Here is a 14,952-nt window from a genome sequence, read left to right as displayed (position 1 = left end):
ATACATATATAAAGTGTTTAAGAGTCTCTGATGCTGAAGAACTGTAAATTACATTTAGCCGGCTTTGTGAACAACCACCTAGCTGTAGCACAGGAGCTGCTAGCGCCCAGCCCAAATAAAGCCCGGTCTAGGTGGTGGCGGCGCTCGGTCTATAACTGTGTTTCTGTGAAGAGGAGAAGGTCCCGGTTCCATGCGCGTGGGAGAAGACGTTCACAGCCTGCAGTGTTTCTAACCGGCCTGAGAGGTTGTTTATTATTTGCTTGGACCCTTTTCTCACGCCTGTGATTTACATTCAACATGTTTTATTTATCTATGAAATATCCTGTGTTCTTTACTGCTGTTTCTAAATCTCTCTCTTCTGGTCAGACAGATTTTTAATCCAGACGTGAAGCAGCTTGTTCTGTCGCAGTGATGGAAAAGTAAACTGGTTGATTTATGGCATTACTGTGTGATGTCAGCTTTTTCAAAAAGCTAAGTTTTGCCCACCCTCAAAAACACTAAATACTTCCTTAAGAACAGAGTTAGTTGTTCATGCAGGTGAGGAACCCCCAGCAGGGTTCTTAAAGATAGACAAGCAGGTTAGTTGATCTGGCACCAACATGAAACAATGAAGCATTATTATTATTATATTAAAATTCTGCCTTAATCTTCATTAATCCCACTGCGATCACATCTAATTTATTTAATTCATCAAATCATTCAATTTGTGGGACAAATATTTTTCATTTTCTTTTCTTTCTTCTTCGGCTACAATCTTTTAATTCCAGAAACCCTAGACATGTTCAATCCTAACAAAAAAGTCACTGAGAGAGATCAAATGTGAGGATATGGCATCCATTACAGACTCCAGCACTCATTTTCATCTTCCCATGCTGTCTGCACTAACTCAGAGTATAGCCGAATGCAGAACAATACTGGCAAGGAGAGAACTCATCACTGCTCAGACTGTGTGAAGAGTTTTAGGGATGGACAGAATTTTAAAATGCACCAGAGTATTCACAAAGCTGCAAAACCACATAACTGTTTGGACTGTGGGTGGAGCTTTAGGCATTACGATTCTTCAAAGATGCACAAATGCAAAGTCAGGTAAAAAGTCATTATGCAGAGCAGTAAAGGTTTAAATTTCTATTGCTAAGAGTTGTGTATCATTGTACTGTTCAAATGGCAGCTAACTTCATGTACCTGTTTGCAGCACAAGCAGACCATTTCTTCTCAGTTTTCATTAGTACCTGCTGCTACAGCTAATCAACAAGGTCCTGATATTTGCTCCCTTTAAATGCCTATATGTGTGTGTTTATGATTGTATTCGAATGATTGCAAGTTTGAGTGTTCAACCCTCACTTCCTAATGATTTTAACATACAGTGTAGTTAAATCATTGAAGGTGGTCATAGAAGTAAATTCTGTACCCCACTTCAAAGCCACAGTTTTAGCAGAGTTTAGACATGGAGAAACTGGAAATGTGAATCTGAATCTGAAATGGCCTTTTTGTAAAGTAATAAGCAAACCGGAAACTAACACACGGTGTTGATGAATATTCAAAAGAATATGAAACTGAAAAAGAGAGAATAAACAAACAAATACATGTCTTGCGGTTTTGATGCTGTGACAGATTACCAGAACACAAATGTTAGATATTAAAATACAAGTAAATGCTTGGATTCTGAAATCCTCGTAAGCTGGGCATACATTAAAGTTTTGGGGATAATGCTGGCTCAGTGGTTTGATCCCTGATCACAGGGTTATGGGTTTGATAACAGCTGTAGCATGACTCTGACCCAGACTTTCTAAGGTGGGTAATGTGGGTGTATTATGTATAAAAGCACATTATTATTATTATTATTATTATTATTATTATTATAAAAACACACAACCCACATGCCAGTTTTATATCTTGTCACCAATTATGAAACAAAAAATACTTCACGCATTTGCTAAATGATGTCACTTTTAGTTTGACTGGACAAAACAGACACCTAGACAATTAAAATCTCACCGCTTTCTGAAGCGATCTGATGGGAGGCGCGTCGGGACGTTCCAGTGGGAATCCCTCTTCAGCCCAGGTGGTGGCGCTACATCTATAACTGGGTTTATTTAAAGAGAAGAAGAAGATCCCCTTCTGATCAGCAGCTCACGGCTCTGCGCGGTCAGAGCTACCGGGGGAGGAACAGCCGCTGTTCTGCGGTGAGTACCCCTGAGCTCTTCACTCTGCTTTAACGGACCTCTGCAGAGGGTGGTCGGAGAGGGTGGTCGGAGAGGGTCAGGTTCCTTCATTCAGGACTTCAGTTCTATCCGGCTCTTCTGTTGTGTTGAGATCAGAATGATGTCTGATCTGAAGCTGAACCAGATCTTTTGTAACTGAAAGGATTAAAATAACTACAGATGATCTTCGGTTGCAGTAACAGTAACCGAGGCCTGGAGACGCTGTTGCGCGATGTTCAGGCAGCCCAGCATTTCGGGGGTTATTTATTTAGGGGTTTTCCCTTCAGTCTCCTCCCTGGAGCGAAATGCTGATCTGTTGGGTTGAGATCTGGGGATTCATTACCCAGGCCAGTCCTGAACCTCCGACTAATTGTGTCGGTGCATGAAGAAATAACTTTAATAAGACAGGATGATCCAGAATGTGCCAGAACAGAACTGTTTACATCTGAGTTTGTGCAGTTGTGCAGTATTCATTAGTATTTCTAATTTTGTGCTTTAATAACCGTGAGTGTAGTTATTTTAGGGGGGGGGGGGGTCCTTTTACACACAAAGACATGCAATGTTCTATATATTTTCAGAATAAATGAAATTGTGAACCGTTATATTTGTTTCCTCTGGGTTTTTGCATTCTTAGAGTTTGGTTTAAGATGTGATCAGTGTGTGTTTGCCATAAATCAGAATCAGCCATCATGCCTTTTGAAAGGGGTTGTATACCACAGAGATGTTATTCATGGATTCATATATGTTCTAGATTTAATATTATTAGATTAAACATTTATTTATGAAATATTCCTTTAAAGGAAACCTTTACTGTTCTTAATGTTTGTAAAATCTTATTAAACACTTGATCACATTCTTTCCTGACCCATTAATGCCATTTCTTTTTTTCCCCTATATTCTCTTTTTTCAGGAAGAACAGATTTTCTTGGAAGTTTTATCCAGCTCCAAGTGTTCATGGTTCAGACACGTTTCCAACGTGTTCATATTTACCACCATAGCCACATCCGGAGATGTGCCAAGCAAAAAAGATATCTAAGCAGAGATCAAACCTGATATGGCATCAATTACAAACTCCAGCACTCAGACACCATCTTCCCATGCTGACTGCACTAACTCGGAGTACAGCCAAATGCATAACAATACCGGCAAGGAGAGAACTCATCACTGCTCAGACTGTGTGAAGAGTTTTACTCGACTGAGTCATCTCCAGATCCACCAGCGTGTTCACACAGGAGAGAAACCTTATCACTGCTCACTGTGTGAGATGAGTTTTAGCGTACAGAGTAGTCTCCGGAAACACCAGCGCATTCACACAGGTGAGAAACCGTATCGCTGCTCAGACTGTGGGAAGAGTTTTACTCGACCAAATCATCTCCAGGAACACCAGCGCATTCACACTGGAGTGAAACCATATCACTGCTCAGAGTGTGGGAAGAGTTTTAATATAAAGAGTAGTCTTCAAAGACACCAGCTCATTCACACAGGAGAGAAACCGTATCACTGCTCAGACTGTGGGAAGAGTTTTTATCAGCTGATTAATCTCAAAACACACCAACGTATTCACACAGGAGAGAAACCGTATCACTGCTCGGAGTGTGGAAAAAGGTTTCATAAACAGAGTAGTCTCCAAACACATCGACACATTCACACAGGAGAAAAGCCGTATCGTTGCTCGGAGTGTGGAAAGTGTTTTCATGAGCAGCGTTATCTTGTAATACACCAGCGCGTCCACACGGGAGAAAAGCCATATCACTGCTCAGAATGTGGGAAGAACTTTCAGCAACAAAGTGGTCTCAAAAAACACCAGCGCATTCACACTGGAGAGAAGCCGTATTCCTGCTCAGACTGCGGGAAGGGTTTTACTGTACAGACTAGCCTTCAGAAACACCAGCGTATTCACACAGGAGAGAGGCCATATTACTGCCCAGAGTGTGGGAAGAGCTTTGCTGTACATTATACCCTTCAAGTTCACCTGCGCATTCACACAGGAGAGAAACCGTATCACTGCTCAGACTGTGGGAAGAGTTTTCGAGACAAATGTAATCTTCAGACACATCAGCGCATTCACACTGGAGAGAAACCGTATCACTGCTCAGACTGTGGGAAGAGGTTTACTCAACTGAGTAATCTCCAAGCACACCAACGTAGTCACACATGAGAGAAAACATATTGATGCTCAGACTGCAGAAAGAGTTGTGGGAAGAATTTCAGGCATTCAGATTCTTTAAAGAAACAAATGCAGAGAAGTGAAAATGTGTAAAATCACGGTGTCATTTTCTCTGTACTGAAGTTATTAATAGTGTTTTGTTTTGTTTTGTTTTGATGTGTAACTCTTTAAGTCAGTATTATATTTCCAAGAACTAGGAGATAAAAATCTAAAAGATCAATATAAATGCAATATATCACCAAAATCTTGTCATTAGACATGCACCACTATCTTTTAAAGAATTTGTTCTTCATAAGTCCTTACAACCCTGTCAGATATGGTGTGTGTTTAAACTGCAGAATAGTTTACAGCTCTGCTCTTATTATAATGATAATAATTCCACTGGTGAGTGGGGAATGTCAGAATCTTTTTTGTAAAAGTGGTTTTTAAGAAACTTTCTTACTGATCTTGAGAAGAAATGTTATCTCCATACTCTCCATACTCTCCACTCTCCAAGTGTCTTTCTTCTCCATTAAAAACATAAGTGCTGTGTTTTTTGTCTATTCATTTAGTTTACGGTGTGAGATGACCTCAACCTTCTCATCCATAAAACTGTGTTGTTTGGTGTAGGCTGGTTGCATACACACCTACATAATTTATAATATATTTATAATTTATAACAAGGCAGTTTCTAAAATACGATTTGTGGTGTGCCTGATTGACTAATCATGCCTGATTGACTAATCAAGGTCTGAGACTTTCTACCCCCCACCCCCAAAAAGCAACACTATTATAAATATTTACTATTGTGTTTATGTTTGATTAGTTACAGAGGATGTGTTTACTACTTCTCCTTTTAAAAACTTGACAGAATTTGAACAAGGAAACACTGCTATTAAGTTCTGTATAATTGTACTGTAAGGTGTGTGGCCAGTAAAATTTAGATAGAAACCAAACACAGGCTTTTATGGACTTTTATTTGAGTCAGGGTTGCCTTTAATGGTTTAGTCCTGTTAAGTTTCACCTAATTTGTTTATATTTTCATACACAATAATAAATTGCTGTTAATGAAAGCATTAAAATGAAAATTAAGTCCTGACTGTATCTCTGTATATGCATATATGTTGCTTTTCTGGTTGTATTTCAATGACAGCAAGTTATTTATGCTTAGTTAATGTAATGGAACGTCGCTCCTGTATATCAACCGAATTAACTTGGCTGTGTACACCTGGGAGTTTTATATATATATATATATATATATATATATATATATATATATATATATATATATATATATATGTATGTGTGTGTGTGTGGGTGTGATATATATTAGTGCAAATAGTTCGGTGAGTAGAAGATGATCTCCAAAAGTTAAATTCATTCTTTTTAACTTTGTAAGGAAGATTGTGTGAATGAGGGTTTGCAATGTATTTGCCTCCTTTTTGTTTTTATTTAGTTTTTATTTATTTATTTAAATAAACATTAAATGTTGGCCCTATTTAAATAGGTCACCGGCAGTACAATGGCATGCATAGGGAAAAATATAGACACAAATAATTATCAACCAGATTAACAAAGAATAAGTTTAAATATTATTTAAACCAGAAAACACCTTTTTTCAGAAGAGAAACTATTGATATTAATATTGGCAATTACACTTACTAAACTTTCTTTAGATCAAAGGACAAAGTCCTGTTGTTGTCAAAAGACAGAAAAAAAGAAAATAACATAGCACAGTCATCTTAGACTGCTATCTGAAATACAGAGAAAGTGCATGCCTTTGTAGTTTATTTTGGTATGTATTATGCAAACCTGTGAATGCACTGAATGCAAAGGAGTTCTTGTACAATTGCTAAAACAATCTGTACATGTACCTGAACTATTCTAATCCAACATAAAATTAGTATTAACCAGTACAGACCAGCATGTTTTTCCCCAAAAGGGACAGTGAAATTAGCTAGTTAATGTTAATAGTGAATTAAGGTAAAGGTGCACATATTTGTCACTGTTCTCTGTACAGCGAAGATCCTTCTTTGGAGGAAAGAAAAAATACCATTGTTACCAGTTGTGCTAAAGGCAGTGTTATAATGATTTTCAACAGGCAAATTTGAATAATTTTTATTTTATTTTATTTTATTTTATTTCATAAAGAAAATTAATAGAGTACAAAAAAGAGTATCTGTTGCAATTGTTCAAATATTAAGAATGCTGTGTACACATGAATTCATATTACATTTTAGATTAAGTAATTATTCTAAAATAATTTTTTTATTCAGAAGAATTGGCTGTGGCCTTACAAAATGTCATGTAGAATGATGCCTGATTTATCTTAAAATGAATAAATGTCCTTAAAATGCTTAGCATGTTTTTAATTCTCAGCAATATAAGATTTTGCATTACTTAAGAGTTGTTTTTTTTGTAAATATTTTTTGTAAATATTTATCGTATACTTTTAATCCATAATGTCACCGTAATTTTTCTCTTTATCACATAAATCTGATAGAATGTTTTAAACAAATACCATAAACTTAAGCATACTGTATGACTGATTATTATTTTATCTTAATAGTTACTGTTGTTATTGGTCACCACACATGACATGAAGACCTGTTGTTAAAATTCCAAATAAAAAATATATTTAAACAAATGTTTTTAAAGTTTCACAGAAATGTCATGAACACAAATGGTTCACTATTTTTTACCTTGCTTAACAGTGACATCTGGTAAACTAGATTAAAATATATAAATTAATAAATGACTAAAAATGCATAATACCCAAAGTGCTACATACACGTGCTAATGTCTTTGCATTTTCTCATGATATTGTACTAAACATAAATTCAAAAATCCAAAATGTTTGAAAACAATTCACTCATGTTCTTAAATCTATTTTTGAAAATACAAAAATAAAGTACTTTATGTATAGAAAAGATTAACTGAATATAAAATCACAAAAACATCTAATTTAGGACATCTATCTGTCATGGTAAAAAATGTTCAGTTTATTCTGCACAAAATTCACTACCTAACAGAATAAGCTAGATTTCCAAAGGTAACTATAACAATTATAATCAAAATATCCATTTATAGAAATAACATATTATTGATTATTTTTTCATGAAATCTAAATATGGGAACTACACCTTTACCCCACATTAAAAGGTTTTTTCTTTCCAAATTTGTTAGAAAGTTACAAACCTGCTGGCTGCTTCCATAGGTCCTTCACAAATCGACATATGATGCAACATCCTCTTTTGGAATAAGTTTCAACATAAAAGTCCCAAAATGTTTTCATTTCATGGACACACCACCTGATATTCTGTAAAATGGGCATTATCAGACAAAGCTTGTTTGTATATTATGATGGAAATAATAATAAAAATGCATTGCAGTTTTGCACAGGACTACATAACACATTGAAAATCAAATAGTTTCAAAACAGTCATGGCTGGACCAAATATGTAAATACTTTAAAAGTGTTCTGCAGCACTAGATAAAAACGAGGTTTATTAAAATTGTTATTAGCCACAAAAACTGATAATTGAAAAATGAACGAAAAATGAATGAAAGCTTGACTTGTATAATTCATATTAAAATATGAATTAGAGACTTTAGTCATCAGTTGACTACATGTGTACGTGTTGGGCCCTTGAGCAAGGCCCTTTACCCTCTCTGCTCCCCGGGCGCTGCCCACCGCTCTGGGTGTGTGTGTACTCACTGCCCCTAGTTCACTAGTGTGTGTGTGTGTTCACTACCACAGATGGGTTAAATGCGGAGGACACATTTCGCTCTACAGTGACAAATACATGTACCTTTACCTTTACCTTTTTTTTTACCTTTAATTCTAAAGATAAAATAGAGTGCACCTCAAATTATGACAAAGCTCTATTATCACTCACTGTCCACTGTGTGTGTGTGTGTGTGTGTGTGTGTTCACTGCATGAATGGGTTAAAGGCAGATGCTATCTGTGCTTTGATGGCAAAATACATGGCTTTGAAATATTTCTATTTTTTACAGCAGATAAAAATGAAATATTAAAAAAATATGCATATTTAATTGTTTATTTGAATGTTTTATTATTATTTATTTTATTACATTTTAGTGCTCAGCTTACTACTTTAATACATTTCAATAATATCAATATTAATTAGTATATAAATAAATATTATAAATAACAAAGAAGAAGCAGGACAATCATCATGAATCTCCACACTGAGTGAACGGATCTTCTGAAACGCACCAGAACAGGGAGAAGTTTAGAACCTTCTGACAGAACCTTCTGACAGAACCTTCTGATGGAACCTTCTGATAGAACCTTCTGATAGAACCTTCTCTCATAGACAACATTATCAGTACAACACATCATGATGCATTAGCAATGCTAATTAATCTTAGCCCTTATTTATTTACTTTATTGTATTTATGTATTTGTTGTTGCCACACGATATTGCAGAGATTATATATTTGTAATGAAGAAATGAAAGTTGTAATTTCTCATTTCTCTTTTTCATAATAAACTAAATCGTTCCACTTGTTTTACACGGTATCGTTTAACGAGCTGGAAACTCAAGAGAACTTTTATTTTGAAACGCTGCGCCGGAGCCGACCGTGTGTTCCGTGTGAAGAGCTCGGCAGTCCGCGCTGTTTGCTCTGATTAAATAAACAGTGAAGATGCCGGGGGTGGATTTCCAGTCTCAGATATCCTCTATAATGGAGATGTTAGCCAACGCGGCTGTGGCGGAAATCTGTAAGGTTATCGAGGACGGCTGTGCTGTCCTGCAGCTGGAGATCTCCCAGAGCCTGAAAGAGAACGAGTATCTGAGGAGGAGAGTCAGTGTGATGGAGAGAGCCTTACTGCCCACTGAGAGAGAGACTGCCGCTTCAGGTCACTGCTGTTTTCTCACTCTAATAATAATAATAAGAAGAACAATAACAATAATATGTGTGGCTTACACTGTTTGGATTTCTATAAATATATATTATTTTCCCAGGAGGCTTTTCCCAGTTAAAGAGACCGGCAGTGTCCAGCAGAATTGAACACAGATCTACAGACCAGCATGGAGCAGGCAGCATTAAGGATGAGGTCATAAATCACCAACAGTATATAAATATATAATCAGAAATTACACCTATTACCCATTGCACGTGCACAGCTTGTTGTAGTGTCCTGTAGTAAACTATAGTGATGTATAATACTGGTGTAGTGTCCTGTAGTAAACTATAGTGATGTATAATACTGGTGTAGTGTCCTGTAGTGAACTATAGTGGTGTATAATACTGGTGTAGTGTCCTGTAGTGATGTATAATACTGGTGTAGTGTCCTGTAGTAACCTGTAGTGATGTATAATACTGGTGTAGTGTCCTGTAGTAACTTATAGTGATGTATAATACTGGTGTAGTGTCCTGTAGTAAACTATAGTGGTGTTTAATACTGGTGTAGTGTCCTGTAGTAACCTATAGTGATGTATAGTACTGGTGTAGTGTCCTGTAGTAACCTATAGTGATATATAGTACTGGTGTAGTGTCCTGTAGTAACCTGTAGTGATGTATAGTACTGGTGTAGTGTCCTGTAGTAACCTGTAGTGATGTATAGTACTGGTGTAGTGTCCTGTAGTAACTTATAGTGATGTATAATACTGGTGTAGTGTCCTGTAGTAAACTATAGTGATGTATAATACTGGTGTAGTGTCCTGTAGTAAACTATAGTGGTGTTTAATACTGGTGTAGTGTCCTGTAGTAAACTATAGTGATGTATAATACTGGTGTAGTGTCCTGTAGTGAACTATAATGATGTATAATACTGGTGTAGTGTCCTGTAGTGAACTATAGTGGTGTATAATACTGGTGTAGTGTCCTGTAGTAAACTATGGTGGTGTATAATACTAGTGTAGTGTCCTGTAGTAAACTATAGTGGTGTATAATACTGGTGTAGTGTCCTGTAGTAAACTATAGTGGTATTTAATACTGGTGTAGTGTCCTGTAGTAAACTATAGTGGTGTATAATACTAGTGTAGTGTCCTGTAGTAAACTATAGTGGTGTATAATGCTGGTGTAGTGTCCTGTAGTAAACTATAGTGGTGTATAATGCTGGTGTAGTGTCCTGTAGTAACTTATAGTGATGTATAATACTGGTGTAGTGTCCTGTAGTAAACTATAGTGGTGTATAATACTGGTGTAGTGTCCTGTAGTAAACTATAGTGATGTATAATACTGGTGTAGTGTCCTGTAGTAAACTATAGTGATGTATAATACTGGTGTGGTGTCCTGTAGTAAACTATAGTGATGTATAATACTGGTGTGGTGTTCTGTAGTAACCTATAGTGATGTATAATACTGGTGTAGTGTCCTGTAGTAACTTATAGTGATGTATAATGCTGGTGTGGTGTCCTGTAGTAACCTATAGTGATGTATAATACTGGTGTGGTGTCCTGTAGTAACCTATAGTGATGTATAATACTGGTGTAGTGTCCTTTAGTAACTTATAGTGATGTATAATGCTGGTGTAGTGTCCTGTAGTGATGTATAATGCTGGTGTGGTGTCCTGTAGTAACCTATAGTGATGTATAATACTGGTGTGGTGTCCTGTAGTAACCTATAGTGATGTATAATACTGGTGTAGTGTCCTTTAGTAACTTATAGTGATGTATAATGCTGGTGTAGTGTCCTGTAGTGATGTATAATACTGGTGTAGTGTCCTGTAGTAACCTGTAGTGATGTATAATACTGGTGTAGTGTCCTGTAGTAACCTATAGTGATCTATAGTACTGGTGTAGTGTCCTGTAGTAACCTGTAGTGATGTATAGTACTGGTGTAGTGTCCTGTAGTAACCTGTAGTGATGTATAATACTGGTGTAGTGTCCTGTAGTAACCTATAGTGATGTATAATACTGGTGTAGTGTCCTGTAGTAAACTATAGTGATGTATAGTACTGGTGTAGTGTCCTGTAGTAAACTATAGTGATGTATAGTACTGGTGTAGTGTCCTGTAGTAAACTATAATGATGTATAATACTGGTGTAGTGTTTGATATATATGTTAAATCAAATGCAAATAATCGTTGGTTGTTTGCTCTTTGAAGCTTGTAGACCTGGAAAACGAGGCAGATGTTCTTATAGTCAAAGAAGAAAAGCTACAAACAGTTTGCGGTGACGTCTCTTGCAGTGTGCAGGGTAAGTTATCATCCATTCCTGAAGAATAGATATCACGTAATTGCTGTAATTGCTGACATCTTTGAGTCTAACTACATTCTGTTTATCAATAAATTATTAACTTCAGCATCTTCATTTGTCAGTGTTTAATTAATATATTACTTTTAGTATGTTATATTAATTGTGTAATATTTGAATTGTTTTTACAGCATCTGTCAGATCTGACCTGTGTCGGACAGAGAGGGTGTGTATTGCAGATGCAGCAGCTTTCCCTTCTGAAGAACCAAACTATGAAACTGAGAAATGCAGAAGAAGCTCTGAGGAGGTGAGTGAAATTTTCAGAGGAGTTGAAAAATATGAATAATAATAATAATAACAGTTCATTAAATACCAGTTGCATTTTAAAGCATCACACTGTGGAGAACCTAACAGGGAAGTGCAGCAACAATCAATCAATTTCATCAGATCATTAACACTGAAAACATGAAAGGACATCAAAAGAAGAAAACACAAATATGACGAACAGAACAAAGACTAATGGACCTACTGTATCATCTTCTAGTATAACATTGTTATCTGCAGTGAAAAGACTGACCTGAAAATGCTGTTAAACGACTAGATCGAGCAGAGTGTTCCTCACAGCTGAAAGTTTGCATTAACAAAAATAGAGTTAAGTTTCAAGACCAAGTTCAGCTTCACGATTGACGCTTAGTAGTGTTACTGCTGCTGAAGCTTTTTATTTCTTTTTTTTCCGCTGCTCTAAAATAAAGCTGTTAGCTCCGACTTAGTGTCGTTCTGCCCTCTTATCTGTTCTTGTTTCTTCAGTGTGGAAGTTCTGTATTGATTCTTGGCTCTGAAACTGTTCAGAAGTGAAAGTATTTGGACTGGAAACAGCATTCCTTCAAGATACTTTATTTTTAACTCAGAACACTGTCTTTAGCGTAATATCAGATCTGAGAGTGGAATAATGTAAATATGAGGATTTATATACTTATAGAAGTATCTGTGGAATAGTCTGTTTTATATAGTTTGGTATGGGTTTTGGTGCTTGGAATCAGCAGATACTTAAAGATTAGCTGCCAGAACTGAAGGGAAGTCAGTGCAGCTCCACAGTAAAAATCTACAGTAAATCTTGTGTTGTTAATTTTTTTTTTTTTTTTATGTTCTTCTGCATTACAGGTTGAACCTGCTGTGAGTGCAGAGTCTACAGGGCAGAATGTTACTGTTATTAACACCGTGGATACGATTGAAAACGGTATGTCTTTTTTATTAGATTTACATCATACAACCTTTTAATGTTTTAATATGTAACACTGCAGCTTTTCTGTGGTTAAATGTAGGAGTCGACCAAACTGAGGCTATCGTCAGTATGGACACGAATACAGCATGTGAGGGAGCCGAGACAGCAGGAAGTGGCTTTGATCAACATTTGGAATTTCTGTCAGCTCAGCAGTCTTGTTCCAACACTGTCGTGAAGCCAGATTTCCTAACTGTTGAACCTGGACCTGCAGAAGAGGAACTGGATGGACTAGGAGCATGTCTGCAAAGAGGCTCGGATGAACTGGTTAGCACACGGCGTGAGCTCCAGCACAGACACGGGGCTTCTGAACAGCATATCTTAGGCTTTGTTGACTCACTTAGCGGCACGAGTTTAGACCATGTGCCTTGGATATGTCACCCTCAGGGTCATTCTAATCAAACTCACAGTGGACCTCAAAATCTGCGTGGAGATGCACCGTTGGACTGCGGTGTGTGCGGCCAAAGCTTCAGCCATGTGAGGCAGCTGAAGCACCATGAGCGAGTCCACACAGAGGAGAAAGTGTTCCGCTGTGGCCGCTGTGGCCGGCAGTTTCCTCAGCTGTGCAGACTGAAACGCCACGAGAGGGTCCACACCGGAGAAAAGCCGTTCCGCTGCGCCAGGTGTGGTAAGCATTTTGCACAGGCCAATAACCTGAAGGTGCACCAGAGCGTTCACACGGGAGAGAGACGATTCAGCTGTGCTCAGTGTGGGAAGAATTTCTCTTTCCTCAGCAACCTTATACGTCATAAAGCAGTTCACACTGGAAAGTAACTGCTAATGGCTTTGTTTCAGTGCTGTTTTTAACAAACCCCCTTCAGTTTATCCTCACTATTCAAGTACTTCCCTTCAGGGTAAGTGCCATCTTCAAACCGGAGCTGTTCTACAGTGGAGGTGAAGGGAAGCAGACGTCTGAAGCTCTAATAAAAGCTCCTCACAGAAAATTCTTCACCTAATGGTGATGAAGACGCTGCCTGATGCCTGAGACACTGTTCTACCAGAGTTCTGAGAAGAGTTCGGCTCTAGAACCTGCTTTTAGAACCAGATCATTAAAGTGGTGGAAGGATACATGCTGCAGGGTGTAGTGCGGCTACAGAAAGTAGTCCCTAAAGAAAACTGCATTAGTTCAGATTCTCTATTCACTATTTTACCTTCATCATCATCATCATCATCATCATTCCTTATAAGACTCGTGTAGCTGCACTGGTGGGTTTGGATAGGAGATAAATTATGGGCTGTATCTGTGTGTTGTAGTCATGGAGACTGACGCCTGGTTCCATTCACCATCACTGTAAAGAGATCAGAGTCAGTACAATGAACCATTTCACACCCCCCCCCCCCATCAAAATAAAATACTTGATTCTTATTCTTTAAAATTCTTTCTTGTTCTGAACTTCACTGTTTGATTAGCTTTGCTCTGTTTTACATCACTGCTGTGGCAGTCCTGTGCTCCACACTTCAGAGCTGTGAGAAGCTGGAGACAACACATTAAAACTGCTCATTGTTTTATTCTGTTTGTTCAGTAAACCATAGATATAGTTTCTATTCCTCTTTGTGTAATAATGTAAAGTTTGTAGAAATGAATGTGCTGTGTCTTCGGTCTGCACATTCTGACACTAGTTCTACAGGATGGAGATAAAGGAGAGGGAGTGAGGTTTGGGCTGCTGCATTAAAAACACTGAACACTAAAAGGAAACAGAAATAACTGTAATCCGTATCAGAAATAGCTGATATTACACTCTCCGTCTGTGTAGTACTTTCTTAACTACCACAGACACAGTGAAGTGAAAGACTTTTGGAGACGACTGTTTTAGAATATCAGAATTGGTCTTTGCAGAATAAGCTCAGCTACAGCCATCACATTTGTTAGTAAGTAATAATTTTCAGTGTGTTAAGACTGGTGTTCTGTGAGATCTTGATTCTGATCAGTTAGTGTAAATCCAGGACACTGCTGATCTGTAAAGCCAGGAAAACAGTGGATTCAATGTTACTCTAATTTAACCACTCAACCACCATGTTGTTTTGCCTCATATATCACTTTAATATTTAATCTTAATTCTAGTGTGTTTTCTTTCCACCCAGTTTTACTATGTTTTAACTGTTTCCACACAAAATAAAACACTTATTTGTCTGTGTTTTATGAGTGTTAGCAGTCTGGTA

The 14,952-nt window shown here is 37.4% G+C and overlaps 2 protein-coding genes across 2 annotated transcripts; both read left to right on the top strand.

Moving 5' to 3' along the window:
* Positions 1-2,105: 2,105 nt before the first annotated feature.
* LOC140555023 (uncharacterized) lies at positions 2,106-5,592 on the top strand. The gene is made up of 2 exons (XM_072678627.1): positions 2,106-2,183; positions 3,112-5,592. Exon 2 carries the CDS (start codon positions 3,256-3,258, stop codon positions 4,357-4,359), a length of 1,104 nt encoding a protein of 367 aa, XP_072534728.1. The 5' UTR covers positions 2,106-2,183; positions 3,112-3,255; the 3' UTR covers positions 4,360-5,592.
* A 3,367-nt stretch (positions 5,593-8,959) lies between these two features.
* On the top strand, positions 8,960-14,158 carry LOC140555022 (uncharacterized). The gene is made up of 6 exons (XM_072678625.1): positions 8,960-9,233; positions 9,340-9,431; positions 11,426-11,516; positions 11,705-11,820; positions 12,675-12,750; positions 12,836-14,158. The coding sequence occupies exons 1-6, from the start codon at positions 9,020-9,022 to the stop codon at positions 13,564-13,566; spliced, it is 1,320 nt and encodes a 439-aa protein (XP_072534726.1). The 5' UTR covers positions 8,960-9,019; the 3' UTR covers positions 13,567-14,158.
* Positions 14,159-14,952: the final 794 nt, after the last annotated feature.

The sequence above is a fragment of the Salminus brasiliensis genome, chromosome 4 (genome assembly GCF_030463535.1).
Source record: "Salminus brasiliensis chromosome 4, fSalBra1.hap2, whole genome shotgun sequence".
Lineage (NCBI taxonomy): Eukaryota > Metazoa > Chordata > Actinopteri > Characiformes > Bryconidae > Salminus > Salminus brasiliensis.
This window is presented reverse-complemented; position numbering and strand designations above follow the sequence as displayed.

Excerpts from the sequence above, each read along its gene's own strand:
- LOC140555022 (XM_072678625.1), top strand. The coding sequence starts at position 9,020 with ATGCCGGGGGTGGATTTCCAGTCTCAGATATCCTCTATAATGGAGATG. Across the intron at positions 11,517-11,704 it reads CGTCTCTTGCAGTGTGCAGG|CATCTGTCAGATCTGACCTG; the intron begins GTAAGTTATCAT and ends TTGTTTTTACAG. Across the intron at positions 11,821-12,674 it reads GCAGAAGAAGCTCTGAGGAG|GTTGAACCTGCTGTGAGTGC; the intron begins GTGAGTGAAATT and ends TCTGCATTACAG.
- LOC140555023 (XM_072678627.1), top strand. The coding sequence starts at position 3,256 with ATGGCATCAATTACAAACTCCAGCACTCAGACACCATCTTCCCATGCT.